The sequence below is a fragment of the Microcaecilia unicolor genome, chromosome 1, assembly GCF_901765095.1.
Source record: "Microcaecilia unicolor chromosome 1, aMicUni1.1, whole genome shotgun sequence".
Classification (NCBI taxonomy): Eukaryota; Metazoa; Chordata; class Amphibia; order Gymnophiona; family Siphonopidae; genus Microcaecilia; species Microcaecilia unicolor.
The window spans coordinates 249128706-249146378 of record NC_044031.1 but is presented as its reverse complement, the minus strand read 5'-3'; the positions used below and the strand labels follow the sequence as shown (position 1 = coordinate 249146378).

The 17673-nt window shown below is 42.2% G+C and overlaps 1 protein-coding gene across 1 annotated transcript in view; it reads left to right on the top strand.

Moving 5' to 3' along the window:
• The window catches only part of GRB10 (growth factor receptor bound protein 10), a 414148-nt gene that overhangs the window by 251839 nt on the left and 144636 nt on the right, over positions 1-17673 (top strand). Inside the window, exon 5 of the mRNA XM_030205442.1 lies at positions 12506-12641. Coding sequence (XP_030061302.1) covers positions 12506-12641 — 136 coding nt within the window. The remainder of the gene's footprint in view (positions 1-12505; positions 12642-17673) is intronic.

Sequence of the window (17673 nt, the reverse complement as noted above, 5' to 3'; positions counted from 1 at the left end):
CTATAGGCGAGGATCTGCCACAGAGGAAGAAGCTCTACAGTCGTCCTGATTCCTAGGTAACAGGCCAACTTCTGAAGCTTTTCCCTGTGTGCTTTACTATAGATGTTTTTTTAAAATGTTTTTAGGTGTATGATCATAAGATGTCCCTTAGATCCTTTTACTCGTATATCTGATATATTCAGGCAATGGGGCAAAACCCTACAATCTTTCTTTTCTCAATACAGAAGGTTGTGACTGTTGTACAAAACTATCAGTATGTACAAGATGTTAGATATAGCTGCTCTGTAGTAGTTACGACATAATATCAGATTACTGATTTGTCTAGCTTAATCTAAGCATGCAATACAACTTCATATGCATCTCCAGTCAGCGGTGTAGTAGTTTAACTTATTTTTGAGTTGGGTAGTTTTATCTTGCTCCTCAGTTGGAACCAGGGCTGGGATCAAACCCCATGAGCCTTCATGTACAATTATCTGGGCATTAAAAAAAAATCTATTCTGTATTCCCTTATCCCCCCCTGCCCCAATACACCTGCAGTGGTCCATGTATCAGGGCTACATCCAGAACTCTGTAGTCATGTCCTTAATCAGGCCACCAGGAATCTGCCCTTCAGCAGTGCCCACAGTACCCCTGTTCTAGTTTCTCAAAGCACGCGCACACCTTTCTATCCAGATAGCCAAACCAGCACCTGCCTCTATAAGGAAGACATGCTGTCTGAAATTCTAAGTTTATTGCAAACAAGTAAACAGATAAATAGGACATTTAATGCATGTAGTCTGAAGAGGAGGGGGAAAAGGATGATGAGATCGGACTGAGAGCTCTGGGTCTGCTACTGCTGTTGTAGTTGATGTTATATTTCTGGATATTGTGAGATGATCGTAAAAAGGTATTCTGAAGGGAAGAGAAGGCAGAGTAGAAGCTGCTCATGAGATAAGATGGAGACTTCTGCTTTCTCTTCTTTCCTGCGTAAGAGGGGAGGAAGGGCAGGCGTACTAGAAAGCAGCGGAGTTGAGGCCAGGTCAAATAAGAAAAAGGGCAAGTGACAGGGGAGCTGGCCTCTCCCAAAAAGAGGAAAAGAGGACACATGCAAAGGGGTGACAAATAAAACTCAAGAGTTTTAACTAGCAGGAAGTAAAGCAGCTGGTAGTTGAGATTACAACTTGAGCGTCACATATATAATATGCACACTCAAAGTGGGGGCAGAACAACCTTCCTCCCCAATGACTCCCTTCTTCTGGTGATCTTGGCCTGTAAGCATTTAACCTTGCAGCATCCCTGGCCCCTGATGATCCAAGGGGCATAAGATCTAATGTGGGGATCAAACTGGGGACCTTCCACTTGGCATTGCCTCTGAGCCAGCAGACCAGCCTCAAGATAGTCTATATCTTTACAAGATATCAAGCCAAAAAATATATTTTGTGGTTCCATAAATGATGGTTCAAATGAGAATTTCTTCTTGGTCCAGAAAGTCAGTGGTTTTGTGGAATTTTATTCTGTTTTGCAATGCCAAAAAGATTGAGAGGAGTTGGACCAGCAGTAGCTTCTGTGGTTTGTCTGTATTTGCCAAGCATTTTTTACATTGAATATATCAAATCTATTCCAGCTACAGAGATATTTCTCCTTCCTTCTGCATCATAACGTGTTTGTAGATTCCTCTTTCTCCTAGTTAACTTTATTTTCCTTGTTCCATAATAATACTCATACTTAACTATTGTTCAAAGAACTTTCAGAAGTGTCTTAATTATGGTGAAGATGAAGATGCTGATCAGAATTTATTTAAGTGTTGTATTCTGCACTGCACTATTTTACCATTCTAGGCAGGTTATAATAATAGATTGTACTTGGGCTGCTCTTTTTATTTTTTGGTTTGAGATCTATAAAAGGTATATTTGCTTTTGTAAATTACTTGCTACTGAAAGCACCCGCAACATTCTTCCCAAGAATGAAGGGTAACGCTGCAGACTTTTTCAGAATCGAGTAGAGTGAGGTAAGAAAAAAAGTTTTTTTCTTAAAAAGTTTTGCTTTGGAGCCCTTTTACCTACCAGACTATGATCTTTTTCCCTTAGCAAATTGTACTTGCAAAAAAATGGATTCAATTAAGTATGTGCTCCAAGTTTTTTGTGAAGTATCAGTAAGGATTGTGGAATCTGACAGGTCTCATGTCCTGATGCATAAGGACCCTAGATTTTAACCTACACCTAACGACCACTCAGTAGATTGTAAACTCTTTGAGAAGGGACTGTCTGCGTATGCCTTGTAGCACTATAGAAATGATAAATAGTAGTAGTAGTAATTAATTTATGGCTGTTTATATCACGTGACTGTTTATATCACGTTCATCTCTGGGGAGCCACCTTTTTCTTCACAGTTGGGCTAAAATGAGGGATTTTAGCCTTCATCCGGATTATAACTCTGTTTCAATAGATACCAGTCTTATTGACTAAGGAAGTAATTTTCACAGGTTTTTTTAATAGTAGGAACTACTTAGGCAAGAACACTTCAATAGTCCTTGATCTCTAACTGAACGGCAAGCGACCTGGTTGCTCACGGACATTTAGAGCCAGCTGTGTAACTAAGACAAAGTTTGCTTCCCTGCTCTGTCTTCTACAAACTCCCCTTACGAGTACACTCACTGTCCTTTTCTTTCTCACCCAGTTTTTCTCCCTCTGTCCCCACCTGTGTTTCTTGTGGAATTAAAATAGAACAAGATATTTGCTTTTTTGAGAAGGTTAAGCACAAGTATCGCCATTCTGGGACAGACTGAAAGTCCATCAAGCCCAGTATCCTGTTTCCATATCACAAATACCTGGCAAGATCCCAAAAGAGTAAAACAGATTTTGTGCTGCTTATACTAGGAATAAGCAGTGGACTTTCCCAAGTCCCATAGATTTTTTCCTTTTAGAAACTTGTCCAAACTAGAGTGTTGCACAGGGTCAGAAATGTCATCCATACCCACTGGAATCTAACCCATACTCATCTATACCTTCCATGATCTATTCCATCCCCATAATTAATCTTCTCCATCCCCACCCGTACCCACTGGTATTTTCTTCAGTACCCCACCAAAACATTCTTTCAAATTATGAAGTGTGTAAACATAAAAAAGCAGTGGAAAAACCACATGTATTTCTTAACTGAAAGTAATTATTTCTTAAGTCAGTGCAGACACAATCACAAAAGAGAGGGTCAAACAGCATACAAAATAATACAGAAACAAGAAAAGCAACACTGGGCTTCCAGGATCGGAATAATCAATGTCCTCCTTTATTAAATGATGACTTGACGCAGGCCGTGTTTCGGCGCACAGGCGCCTGCTTCAGGGGCCAGAGATTCCTATTTGTGATTTTCCAGAGATATGTGTATAGCCAAAAGACATGGGCCGTATGTTCCATTATGTTTGTTTTGTTCTTTCATATTCGTATTGGCAGACTTATCAGTGCTGATCTGCAAGGCTAAATTATTATATTATTGCCATCATATGGCTGCCCCCCCTATCTTTCCGGTATGAAGATTTATAAGAGGGTATACGGGGTATTCAGTTGTAGCGCTATAAGACAAAAAAATTGAGTGATTCTTTGGTTTTCATTTGAAAATAATATAATCATGGATGACAACTGGTCTGGACGCAGAATTTTAAACACATATATGAATTCATGGACTGTTTATTTCTTAAATTGTCAAATATTATTGCATATTCAAGTCTTGTACATATATGTGTATTTATTGTTTTATGTGAATGTATTATTTTACGTTGAAGTATTAATTTATAATTTATGATTGTATGGTGATTTCTATATATGCATGTTTTAATTGAAGTTTAACTGTTATTTTATGTTAGACCCCTGAAGCAGGCGCCTGTGCGCTGAAACACGGCCTGTGTCTTTTGGCTATACACACATCTGGAAAATCACGAATGGGACTCTCAGACCCCTGAAGCAGGCGCCTGTGCGCCGAAACACGGCCCGTGTGTCGGGTCATCATTTAATAAAGGAGGACATTGATGATCCTGGAAGCCCAGTGTTGCTTTTTTTCTTAAGTCAATGCAGAAACAGAAGTTCATCTACAATATATGGTTCTAGTTACCATCTTTATTATTAACAATAATAATAATCTTTCTCCAAGGAATATCAAGTTGTATATATATATGATATATATTAAGCACATTTTAAAAATACATACTCAAAACCCACCAGCAACGATGCAGATTGGTTAACTTTACTGGCTGTTTCTCAAAACGTGCTTTGAATTGGTTAATCTACATTTTGTTTACACCTTTCATAATTTCAGCACTCATTCTTTTAATACAGAATCAACATTTTAACTAGGTTGCATTATAATGATTTTCAGGCTTTTTCATCTCTCAGCACACTTACAAGGCACAAAAATTGTCAAGGCACACCCATACCTATAATCTTAAAAAATAGTTATTTTATTTAATTACAAGCCGTTAAGCCCATTAAAACGGGCAAGATGTTTTGCTAATGTTCAAGATGAGTTACCATCAATTCGTATATGTTAATGTGCAAGTGAACATTTGATTAAAAAACATCCCTCAATTTTTGCTGTAAAATATCTATTCCTCCAGAATCTTTCCATTGCATTGTTTCTTTCTGAGTTGGTTCAGGGTCCCTCCGAGTTCCAGGCCCCCTCCCTCCCTGCCTCCCTTCCTCCCAGTTTCAGGCCTGCCTCCCTCCCAGTTCCAGGCCCCCTTCCCTGCCTCCCTCCCTCCCTCCCGCCGTCCCTCCCAGTTCCAGGCTCCCTCCCTCTTGATTCTCTTCTTGGGGTGGTCGCCAAGACCTCTCACCTGCTGCCTATAGGACTTGAACCTGCAGCTCTGCGAGAGCTTTTTCCGGGCATTCCTGCACACTTGCATGATTTGGAGCTCCAGCTGGGCTACTGAGGGCCAAGTAGGAGGTGCTTCCAAACCCACCCTATGTGGGGCTAGCACCTTACTCTGGTTAGGAGTCTTGCCACCATTCCTAAGAAAGTCTCTATCGCATCGCTGTCCCACTGTGTGTGTGTGTGTGTGTGTGAGAGAGAGACAAAGTGTGTGTGTGAAAGAGAGAGAGAGTGTTACAGTGAGTTCAGAGTGAGAGAGTGTGTGTGTGTGTGTGAGTGAGTGAACGGGTAAGATTTTTTATTTCTGCAATGTAATTGAGTGTGTGTGAGAGTGAGTTCGGGGACTCGGCAGCTGAACTCTTCCTGGTCTGTGGAAAGCTGGAAGCGGTGATAAGCCGGAGGCCGCCCCGTTGCTCCTCTGGCGACGTGCCGCCCGCAGTAGTATGCCAGGCTTAGTCCTCCTCCGGCGAGCAAGACACGGGCGCACCGAAGATGCCCAGAGGCCAGATCGGCGGCTCGGGGGGCGTCTGGCTCCTCATGGCCTCCACCAGCTGGCTCAACGAAGTGCTGTGGTGGGACATTTGCGGCGAGCTGGCGGCCCGGGGCTACCCGCGCAACGTGGCCCAGTGCCAGGCCAAGTGGAAGAAGATGAAGCAGGCCTTGTATTTGGAGAGGGAGGGACGGCCGCAGGGTCTCTGCTCCCCTGCTCCCCCCGCTACTACGGGCTCCTTCACCGCCTCTGGAAGCAGGTGGGCTGGCCCGTTTTTGGCGAGCGACAGCTCCCAGCTGATTTCAACTGCTTCTAACAACGTCACTCTTCATTTGTATAGTAGGATGCTACTGAAATACATTAGAGAACCAATATACATGCTACTGGGAAACTGGAACAAGATGGACTGTTACAGATTCCCACACAGCCACCACATGCCAGCAGAATCCTTGACCTCAGTTGCAGGTGCAGAACATGGCTCCCACCTGATACTGTACAAAATACAGACCCGCAAAAAAAAAAAAAAACCATGCAGACAAAAAATGAAAGCTGAGATAAAGGACTCTAAACTGAAAATAAAATAATTTTTCTTACCTTTGTAGTCTCCCCTCTTCCCAAAAAGTAGCAAGATTCCACTATTTACCCCAGAAATAAACAGTGGCTGTCACCATGTCTACCTTAACAGTTCATGAGTTTTCCTTCAGGAACTTGTCCAGTCCTTTTCTAAACTCAGCTATGCTATGCGCTGAAATTTCGGTGCGGGGAGAAATCTGCACTAAGCGCTGTTCTGTATAGGGGGTTCTGGGCTGAGCACCCCTTATAGAATAGCACTTAGCATGGATTCCCAGGCCTGATTTTGCTCATGAGGACTTAAGCCTGCTGAAACTTTGGTAAATCCTGGTGCGCATATTGGGTGCAGAACTCCTGTATTCTGTAACACTGCACTGAAAATATTGGAACCCATGGCCATGCCCTATTTTGAGTTGCATGCAAGACACTTTGGGTGTGCAGCGTTATAGAACAGCGCATGGGCAAATGCACATGCAAATCCAAATTAGTGCAAATTAATGGCAATAATTGATAGCACGCAGATTTCGGGATTTGGGTGACCTTTCCAGAATCCCGGGGTGACTGCTTTTACTGTGTCTGCTGACAACAAGTTCCAGTGCTTTAAGTATTTGTTGAATTTTTTTTTTTTAATTTGTATATTTTCTCTGATTTGTATTAAGAAGTTCTATTTAGTAACTTCATGGGGTATTCCATAGTCTTTTTACTTTCTTGAAAGTTTAAAGCAATCCATTCTCATTTATCTGTACCTCTGTACTAAGAATTTTTTGAACCTGCCTCATATCTGCTCTCCTTCAAAAAGATATAAAGCAGATGGAGTCAGTCCAAGGGCAGATGCTAAAATTGTCGACTGTTGTTTTTATAAGGCAGAGAGGAATTATTTATATCCTAGAAAAGAGACAGGAAAGGTAGATGTGATAGACCTTTAAATACCAAGGTATAAATGCACTGGAGTCGGGCCTTTCTCAACAAAAAGGATATGTAGGCAGGATATGTTGGCTCACTAGATGTCCAGGGATAACGTTCACACCTATTCCCCAGCTCCAGGCTTAACTATCCTCTCTGATATGTTGGCACAGAGACCAACATCAAGTATCTGGAAAAATATAGTAGTTTATCTTAGTTAGTAAATACTAATACAATAAAAATTCCTAAAACGATACAAATGCAGTCTTATAACCTATGTTCACGCCCTAGATCAGGGGTGACCAACCTTGGCCCTCAGCAGGTCAGAGTTTCAAGATTTCCACAATGAATATGCATGAGATCCATTTGCAGACAATGGAGGCAGTGCGTGCAAATCTCATGCATATTCATTGAGGAAATCCTTGAAAACCTGACTAAATTGGGGCCCTCAAGGACCAAAGTTGGACACCCCTGCCCTAGATAAACACTAAGGAAAAGAAAAACCGGAATAAAGTTATCCTGTAGCAAGGTTAGACAGGATACCAATTGGCTCATCTCACATTTGTAAGCAATAAATCACTTCTTATCTACCCTGAGTAGTAGAAGAAATATAAACGCCTTACAGCAGCGGTTCCCAAAGTGTGCACTGTGGCACCCTGGTGCGGCCCAGCGAACTCTCAGGGGTGCCACGGTACATTGCTCCCTACTTCCCCTCCCGCAGGTCTGGCATCTGCTGCTTCCTGCTTCTTACCCCTCTGACGCTGCAATGGGTGCAGTTTACATTTTTGAGCCATCCGCGACTCACACATGCACTGCGGGAACTTCACTCTGCTGTGTCCAGCCCTCACAACAGGAAGTTGCATCAGAGAGGGCCGAATGTGGCAGACTGGGAAGGCAGGAGCGATGCTGGATTTGGGAAAGGTGTGCTGGTGTGAGAGGAGGAGGCTGTAGGGAAAGGGAGACCTACCTGTGTGGCGGTGGTGTATTCAGAGACCCATGTGGCTGGGGGGGGGGGGGGGGAGTGCTGCAAATCGAAAAAGTTTGGGAACCCCTGCCTTATAGTCTTGTGCTTCTATGGCTTTATCAAGGTGCTGTAGTGACTGTTCCCGAGGTGATGTCCTTTTAGGTCCAGCCATCCCAAGGCAGCAAACTAAAAGTGGTTTGGAGTGAGTGAGCAAGGGTAAAAACAAGTTTAAGTTTCTTAGAAAGTTTTTGTAGAGCAGGGGTGAGCAGCCATGGTCTTCAAGGGCCACAAACCAGTTAAGTTTTCAAGATTTCCACAATGAATATTCATGAGCTTGATTTGCATGGAACCAGCCCATGGCAAGGCATAAACATGTGAGTGCAGTTCTCAGATCACTTTTGTCCCATATACCAAGGCTGCAGCAGTGTCTTCTTTGGACAGAAAGAGATAAATCCATCTTGGCTGGCTGAGGCTGGTTCTTTGCTGCCTCACAGATACTCTGGAGTTAAGGATTATAGTATTAGACCCAATACTATATATTAGTATATAGTATAAGGGATTAGACCCAAGAATAATCTAAGGAAGTATCTTTTTGCAGAAGGGGCTGTAGACCAGCCTCCCAGTGGAGGTGGTAGAGATGAGTACAGGATTTGAATTCAGCATGGGACAAGCACAGAGGATATCTGAGGGAGATGGGATTGTAGAGATTGAGCTCTCAGTTTAAATAGACTGGATAGACCATCTGGTCTTCTCATCCCATGATTTTCTATGAGCAGGTGTCACGAAAAGCCTAGCCACCCACATGGGGCTACCCTGCGGCCACTTTAGAAGGTCTATCCCCAGCACAGCTTAGGTCCGCCTGCACCTCCCACTGAATGGGTCCCAACCACCTCTGGGCGAGTATCCCGCTCTCAAATTAACCCCAGTGATTTCTAGGTTACTGGAGACCACACTCCCAGTGGCCCCACAGTTACCAGAAAGCACTCACAGACCCAACATACAAACCACCAGGATTCTTTTCAATCCAGACAAGCAAAGTCAACAAACTAATAGTGTTTATTGTCACAGAACTTGGAACAGTGGAACAGAAAAAGTGCAATCAGCAAACAACAGGTAACTGAAATATGAGTCAATTATAACACTAATTAAACATTTGTATACTATCTAAGTAGTACCTGGGAAGATCAGGCCATATAACTGTTCACAGAGCCTCAGCAAAGAGATCCTACTCTTTCTTCCTGGCTAAGACTGGAACCAAAGCCAGTAGCTTCTGGGTAACTTCAAACTCCAGACCAATCAGAGCTCAGAACATTTGAAAATAGCTGGCTACATCACTGCAGGCACTCCCCCTTTCTCTGGGTTAACTAAAGAAGGAAAGGTCATTTCTCTAACAGCTTTAAGCATAAACATGCACCACCTGCTGGCCAAACTAGCAAAATACATTGCAGAAAAATATCAATAGAACTCAAACAAAATAAAACATGGAAAAGAAAATAAGATGATACCTTTTTTTATTGGACATCACTTAATACATTTCTTGATTAGCTTTCGAAGGTTGCCCTTCTTCGTCAGATCAGAAATAAGCAAATGTGGTAGCAGATAGTATATATAAGTGAAACATCCAAGCATTACTTTGACAGTCTGACAGGGTGGGAGGGTGGGGGTGGGAAGAAGGTATGCATGGGGACATCAAAGCATTTCATTGATATTCTAACAGGATGGGTGTGGGTAGGTGAGAGGAGGGTGATAAACAGAGAAATACAATTTTATGGTTTATAATGGGCTAGAAAACCCAGATCCTTGTTAAGTCCTGTCTGTTGGGTGTCAAAATATTCAATCATTCTGATTTCAAAGGTCTTACGTTCCTGTATTGTTTTAAAGTTACCTTTCAGGATTCTTACTATGAAATCACTGGTGCAGTGTTCTGGTCTTGTAAAGTGTTGGCCCACAAGATTGGGAACCTGACTGGCACCTGCTATCTTCATGTGATGTCTGTGCAGATTGAATCTTGTCTTAAGCATCTGGCCTGTTTCTCCAATATAGCATCCTTCGTTACCTTTTTCACACTGAATGATATATAACACATTGGAAGATGAGCATGTGAAAGATTCCTTTATGTTGAATATTTTTCCTTTGTGAATGATTGTGGGGTCCTGTGAAATGTTTTGGCATAGCTTGCAGCTGGATATATTACAGGGAAATGTGCCCTTCTTTTCCTTTTCAGTCTGTGTTGGGAGTTTACTTCTGATTAGCTTGTGTTTTAAGTTGGGTGGTGTCGGAAGACCAGCACTGGTGGGGATGGGAATATCTCTTTCAGTAATTCATCTTCCTGGAGTAGAGGCTGTAGGTCTCTTATGATTTTCCTCAGTTTCTCCAGCTCTGGGTTGTATGTCACTACAAGGGGGATTCTCTGTGGCTTTTTTTTCTTTGTACTGTAACAGATTTTCCCTGGGTGTTTGTATTTCTCTGTTTATCACCCTCTCACCTACCCACACCCATCCTGTTAGAATATCAATGAAATGCTTTGTCCCCATGCATACCTCCTACCCACTCCCACCCTGTCAGACTGTCAAAGTAATGCTTGGATGTTTCACTTATATATACTATTTGCTACCAGATTTGCTTATTTCCAATCTGACGAAGAAGGGCAGCCTTCGAAAGCTAATCAAGAAATGTATTAAGTTATGTCCAATAAAAAAGGTATCATCTTATTTTCTTTTCCATGTTTTATTTTGTTTGATTTCTATTGATAACCTTAAGAGTGGACTAACACGGCTACCACACTTCTCTACAGAAAAATATCAAAACAATTATCACAGGCTGAAAACAGTGTTCTGTCAAAGCAGGTTTTTCATTTGGCATGATCAGCAGATTGAGTCACATTAAGAACATAAGCATTGCTATAGTGGGACAGACCAAAGGCCCTTCAAGCCCAGTATCCTGTTTCCAGTAGTGGCCAATCCAGATCACAAGTACTTGGCAAGATCCTGGAACAGTAAAACAGATTTTATGCTGTTTATCCTAGAAATGAGCAATGGATTTTTCCAAGTCCATTTTAAATAATGGCTTGTGGACTTTTCTTTTAGGAAATTATTCAAACCTTTCTTAAATCCTGCTAAGCTAACTGCTTTTACCACATTCTGTGGCAGCGAATTCCAGGTTTTAATTACATGTTGAGTGAAGAAATATTTTCTCTGGTTTATTTTAAATTTACTACTTAATACAGTGGTTCCCAAACCTGATCCTGGAAGCACTCTAACCGGTCAGGTTTTCAGAATATCCACAATGATTCTTCATGTGAGATATTTGCATGCACTGCCTCCACTGCATGCAAATCTCTCTCATGAATAATTAGATTGTAAGCTCTATCAAGCAGGGGACTGTCTCTTTATGTTCAAGTGTACAGCGCTGCGTATGTCTAGTAGTGCTATAGAAATAAGTAGTAGTAGTCGTAGTAGTAGTATTACCCCCTTGAGGTTCGTGCTTGCTCCTTCTCCCTTGCTCCTTGGTTATCAAATAATGGAAATAAAAATTTAAGGTAATTTGGGAAATATTAAATTCCTAGAAAGCCACTTACTCTTCTCTGTTCTAACATTCCAGTTGAAACCTGTATGCTGGCACTTGAATGATTTACACATGGCTTTTTGCTTACATTTGTATTCCATGATTTAACTTATTGAAAAAGGATTTTGCTTTGATAATTTGGTGTAACAGGATGTCTTGTTTTTAGGAATTTTTTTCAATGTTTAGATTTTTCTTCTGTTGGCCTGTCTTTAGTGTATAAAGCAAACCATGACCTAGAGTTTCATTCATGCATATCATAAAGTATAGCTTTCTGGGTCACCAGCATGAACGGATATGGTACAAATTAAAGTGGATAGTACTCATCTAATTAAATTGCTTTGTTTAAGCTACGTAACCGTTCCAACATTGATATACTGCTGTACCCAAGAAGGCTGTTGAGCAATACAAAATTCCTAGACTGCTGAGATCTAGCTTTGGCTTATCTAAGCTAGGTGAAAAGCCTGCAGTGACTGTGCAGTGTCGATGACAGGAGTGGCCTAGTGGTTAGGGTGGTGGACTTTGGTCCTGGGGAACTGAGGAACTGAGTTCGATTCCCGGCACAGGCAGCTCCTTGTGACTCTGGGCAAGTCACTTAACCCTCCATTGCCTGCCGCATTGAGCCTGCCATGCGTGTTAAAGCGCGGGTTACAAATGTAACAAAAATAAAAAAAATAAAATCTTATGTTAAGAATGGTAGCATGACAAACAATAAAAGAAAAGTAAAAAAAACAAAAGTTCCTCAGAAAAGTGGTTCAAAGTAATAAAAAAATATGCTTCCTTCCTGCCATAGTTTTTGTGAAGGAGGTGCAGGAAGAGAATCATTTAAGTGTATCTTGGATAAATTACAGAAGCAGAGAGTTAATTTCTTGTAAACCATTTGTAATAGCTTCAGAAGTGTTTCACATGGTCCGTCACGGGAACTCTTCATTTGAATTTGTAAGAAAAAATCAATCAGTATATAAGCACGATGCGCACAGGCTGCCATAAAAACAAAATTGCATGAAATGCAGTTTCTTTGAGGAATGACTGTGCTGTTAGTATTATGCTATCAGATGGTAGGAGTTATATCCCAGTAGTACTCTGTGTTCTGCCAGCCCAGCAAAGTTTCTTGTAAATCTGACACAAGGCTCTTTTTTACTGGTACGCAATTCAATCATCACACGTTTTTTTTTTAGGCGACTCCAAGAGGAGGAATTTCGGACATCATCTTTGCCAGCCATCCCAAATCCATTTCCAGAGCTTTGTGGCCTCACAGGTTCCCCAGTTTTGACGCCTGGATCATTACCTCAGAATCAACCTATTGGCAAACATGTAAGTGTGATGCGATTGACCAACGTGCAAAGCGAACATTGCATTCTTCCATTTTAAATGTAGTTTCATACATTTGAACTCTGCTTGGGAGGAGAGGGTGTTAAAAGATGTGATGCCACTGTCTTCCCATGTACTTCAGACATTTCACTTGAAATGAAAGGTTGTCTGTAACCAAAGTATGGTAGAGTCTTGGTTATATCCATCAGACAGTTGGTTCACCGGGCTCTGCCCACTCTCTCTCCCATCACACCTCCTGAAATCCTCGCCTAAAGTGCCTCCTACCCTGCCCACCCTCCCAAACAGATGCAGCTCCTCTTCTCCTGGACTCTTCCTTAAGTTCCTCCCCAGTTGCCAGCTGAAGCACAGCCATAGGGAGCCTCTGAGGCCTGGGCTCCCTCATAATGTGACATTGACATCTGCTTCTACGGCTGGCAGGGATCCCCAAGCCTCACCAACTGAAGAGATTGTCTACTGGCTTTCTCTGAGCTGCTCCTGCCCCCACACATGCATGAAAACTGAGCGTGTGTGAGTAGGCACTCCCTGCGCATGCTCAGTTCTCATACATGTGTGGGGGCAGGAGCAGTTGAGAGAATGCTGGTGACAGTCTCTGGTTGGCAGGGCTTGGGGATCCATGCCAGCCTTAACTGCAGATGCCAGTGCCACACTCTGTGGGGGCATAGGCCTCCGAGCCCCCCCACCCCCATGGCTGTGATTGAGCTGATGAATAGGAAGGAACTTAAGGGCAGTCTGGGAGCAGGGGAGCTGCATATGTTTGGGAGGATGGGTGGGAGGCACTTGAGGGGGGAGGGGGGGTTATTCATGAGGTATGGCCGGAGGGAGAGAGTGCACAGTAGCTTCTCAGATTTTCTAACTTTTATATTGGATAATTGAGACTCTACTGTATTTAGTTTTTAAGAAGCAAGTGGTATGTTTATCTCTTCATTTAAATTTATGAGCAGTTTTGCTGCTGAAAGGAAAGATGTTGCATATCTTCAAATTATAAACATTGACTCATTTGATGGAAACAGTTTGATAGTCTGATGAAGCTGAATGAAACGAAGATTAGTGGAGTGTTATTTAGCTGCACTAAAGGTGCGAGACCATTGGCATTCTTAACCTATTGAACTTGTCACTGTGCAATCCTGTATTAGCTTGTGTCTGAAGTAGCTTAATACCTGACAGTGGAATGGTGTAAAACGTTTAATGATTGTGTTAAATTCTGGTCGCCGCATCTCAAAAAAGATATAGTGGAATTAGAAAAGGTGCAGAGAAGGGTGACGAAAATGATAAAGGGGATGGGGCGACTTCCCTATGAGAAAAGGCTAAAGTGGCTAGGGCTCTTCAGCTTGGAGAAAAGGCGGCTGAGGGGAGATATGATAGAGGTCTATAAAATAATGAGTGGAGTTGAACGGGTAGATGTGAAGCGTCTGTTTACGCTTTCCAAAAATGCTAGGACTAGGGGGCATGCGATGAAGCTACAATGTAGTAAATTTAAAACGAATCTGAGAAATTTTGTCTTCACTCAATGTGTAATTAAACTCTCTGGAATTCGTTGCCAGAGAATGTTGTAAAGGCGGTTAGCTTAGCAGAGTTTAAAAAAGGTTTAGACGGCTTCCTAAAGGAAAAGTCCATAGACCATTATTAAATGGGCTTGGGGAAAATCCACTATTTCTGGGATAAGCAGTATAAAATGTTTTGTACCTTTTTGGGATCTTGCCAGGTATTTGTGGCCTGGATTGGCCACTGTTGGAAACAGGATGCTGGGTTTGATGGACCTTTGGTCTTTCCCAGTATGGCAATATTTGTATCCTTATGTGGTTCCTGACTTTGGCCAAACTCTTCCTCCAAATGTACCTACACTTGGGTCACATACCAGTACTTGCCTTGTCATAGTGCATACTTTACATGAAGGTAATTTTATAAGAGGCATTCCCCCCCCCCCCAAAAAAAAAAATTCTATAAATGGCACCTAATATTTGGTGCCCAGTTGCACTCCCAGTTTATAGAATAGGGCCAGTTATGCACATAATATAATTGGCACTTTAATTTGGGATAAGTACCAATAGTTGGCTTTAACAAGCACTAATTGGCAATAATTAGCTGGTTCGCTCAAAACCGACTTGCACCCTTATTCTGTAAACTGAGCGCCTAACTTCTTTTGTGTGCAGCTGCAAAGGGGGCGTGGCTATGGGAGGGACATTCCCAGGATTTAGACATGTTACAGAATGTCATTTCCATGCCTAAGTTGGGCACCAGCATTATACCAAATTTTAGCAGGCGTAAATCCAGTTCCTAAAGTTAGGTGCGAGAATCACGCTAAGCTAGTATTCTGCAAAGGATGCTCTGCACAGAGTGTTTTTGCAGAATACTAGTTTAGCACAGAACTTCCCGGCACCTAATGTTTGGACACCATTTACTGAATTTCCCCCCTTTATATATGTGCATATTGATGGGAAATATCCTTTATATAATTACTCCTATCTCTGTATTCTACTGATCATATAGTTTGCATAAGTTACATTGTTCTGTCTGGTGTTAAATATAAAACTGGATTTACATCATCTAAAAGTGCAATGCACTGCACTAAATCAAGTGTAAGAAGTAGCTGTGAGTCTACTTCATTTACAGTTAGAAATCTGCTAGTCTGTACAAAGAGTGCACACCTTGGAGAGAACCCCTCTCTGTCAATCAACACTGGCAAACTCATTTTCTCTGTTCATTATAAAGAAAGCTACTTAATCCTTGTCAGTTTGAATATACTAGCCATCTGTTTTCATAAACTATAGGTAGAACAGGCCTGCCAACCCCCCCCCCCACCCCCCCACTATCAAACCTGGACTGGGGAAGAGGGGTTGGGTAGGTGAGAGCTCTGCCACATTTGCATATTAATTTGTTGTGTATTGATATATTTAAAAAGTTATCAGATGTTTGTGTCTGGTTTATGTGGTTCTTTTGTGAGCGAGGGGGAGAGAAATCTTAGTGATCGAGGCTGGGAATGGAAGAGGGGTCTAGAGAATGGGATAGAGAAGATCTGTGATCACTCCTACTTCAGCCCTTAGGATTTTAAGGATATACAATTAATTTCTTACAATAGGCAATAAAATTAATCTTTCTATACTGCCATATTGATTTTACTTATGTCACTTCTTCTTCTGCCACAAGCCCCCCTCCCTCCCTATCCCAAGAGTAAGCTTCTTCATTGGTGCCATCCATCAGACAATATCATTACTTACAGGAACATAAATTGCAAATGAGTTCTGCCACCATCGCGTTTTTCTTGCCTGCTGCAATTACATATAGATATGGATGCCAAATCTGGCATAGAGTATCCACGGGTAGTCAGGTTTGGAGGTGTGAGTGAGTAGGTATCTTTAGTTGATCAGGCCAATTGGAATGCATGGGGTTAAACGGCATTAAGCTGTGGCATGTCTGTCTCAATCGCAGACTGTGGACTTTTCCTCCAGGAACTTGATCAAACCTTTTCTAAACCCATATACGCTAATCAATGTTACCACATCCTTTGGCAACAAATTTCAGAGCTTAACTATTAAGTGAAAAAATATTCCCTCCTATTTATTTTCTCCTATTCCTTCCTTCCTTCCGTGACTTCTTAATTCACTGAGCCTACCTCCTGTATCTTTCTTTTCTTTGTTCCCCTGCAGTCTCCCTCCCATGCCTCCCGTCTTCTCACTGTTCTCCATCACCTGTGCTATCTTGTCCTTTTCTGCTGTTACCTCTTAGTATAGGATAGGGCCGATTGATATGTGCAGCAGGGGGAATATGGAAAATGAGCTGTGGCCCTGCCCCCTTCTTCCCAGGCTGTCACTTGTAGCAGAGGTAAGGAGGCATGAGTGAGGGGAAGGGAGAGCTGTGCTAGCAATGCCCCTAGGCCACTGTCAGAGATAAGGTGGGAGACTGGCTAGTTGTCTGCTTCTGCCTTTTGTTTGCAGACAGCATGGTGCTGGGGAGGGAAGGAGCCATGGGAACTGGATGTACCTAAAATTGGACTTTTTCAGTTCAAAACTGGCAGGTGGGAACCTTACAATTGCTTAGTCCTTCTAAGAAGAAGAATGGTAGAGTGCATCTTCCCCACACGTCTTCAAGCACTGTTCACGCTTGTAGAAGCAGGATGAAGTCAGTCCTGTGGGTGGCTACTAAAATGGTCAGTGGTCTTCATAAAGCATATAGGGACAGACTCATAGACCTTTAATAGATACAGAGGGGATAAAAACGGGAGGGGATATTATTGAGACATATCTCCATGGCATAAATGCACAGGAGGGGTGAGTCTCTTTCAACTGAAAGGAAACTCTGGAATGAGAGGGCATAAGATGAAGTTAAAAGGGGATAGACTCAGAAATCATATAAGGAAATACTTCTTTACGGACAGGGTGGAGCTGGTGGAGATGAGAATTCTATCTGAATTTGTGAAAGCATGGGACAGGCATGTGGGATCCATTAGAGCGAGGAGGATGATATGGATGGCCTAATGGCCTTTATCTACCGTCTTTTCTATGTTTTTGTTGTTACACTGTGTCCTCGCCATACTAAGCGGGCTATCTCCAGTTATGCCTTTTCTTTTCAGTTACCCTTTCTATGGGTCACCTTACCACATGATATTTGAGGCCCCCTTCCTGTTATCCTTGAAAAGGAAATTACATACCTTGTGCTGGCCTGTCAAAGTGCCCCACCCCTCTTCTCACTCCTCCTGTTCATCTTCACCAAGCATTGTACAAAATAACGTGTCTTGTGCCTTTGTAGAGTACCAATAAAGGCTGTAGCTTAAGTACTATCGATGAATAAACTTAAGATGTAGTTTACAAAGCTGGCATGAAATAGGCTGAGTTTGCAGATCTTTACATCAGCTATTAAATGTAAATGGAATGCTTTGATGCTTGCTCAAAGCAGAGTGTGCAGTAAATCGCTCAGTAAATTCTGATTGAGGTATATAATTAGTTTTCTAATACAAAATTTAACTTGTGTATGCTTGAAGTAGGTCAAATCTGGGAGATGTTCTTTAAGTATAAATGAG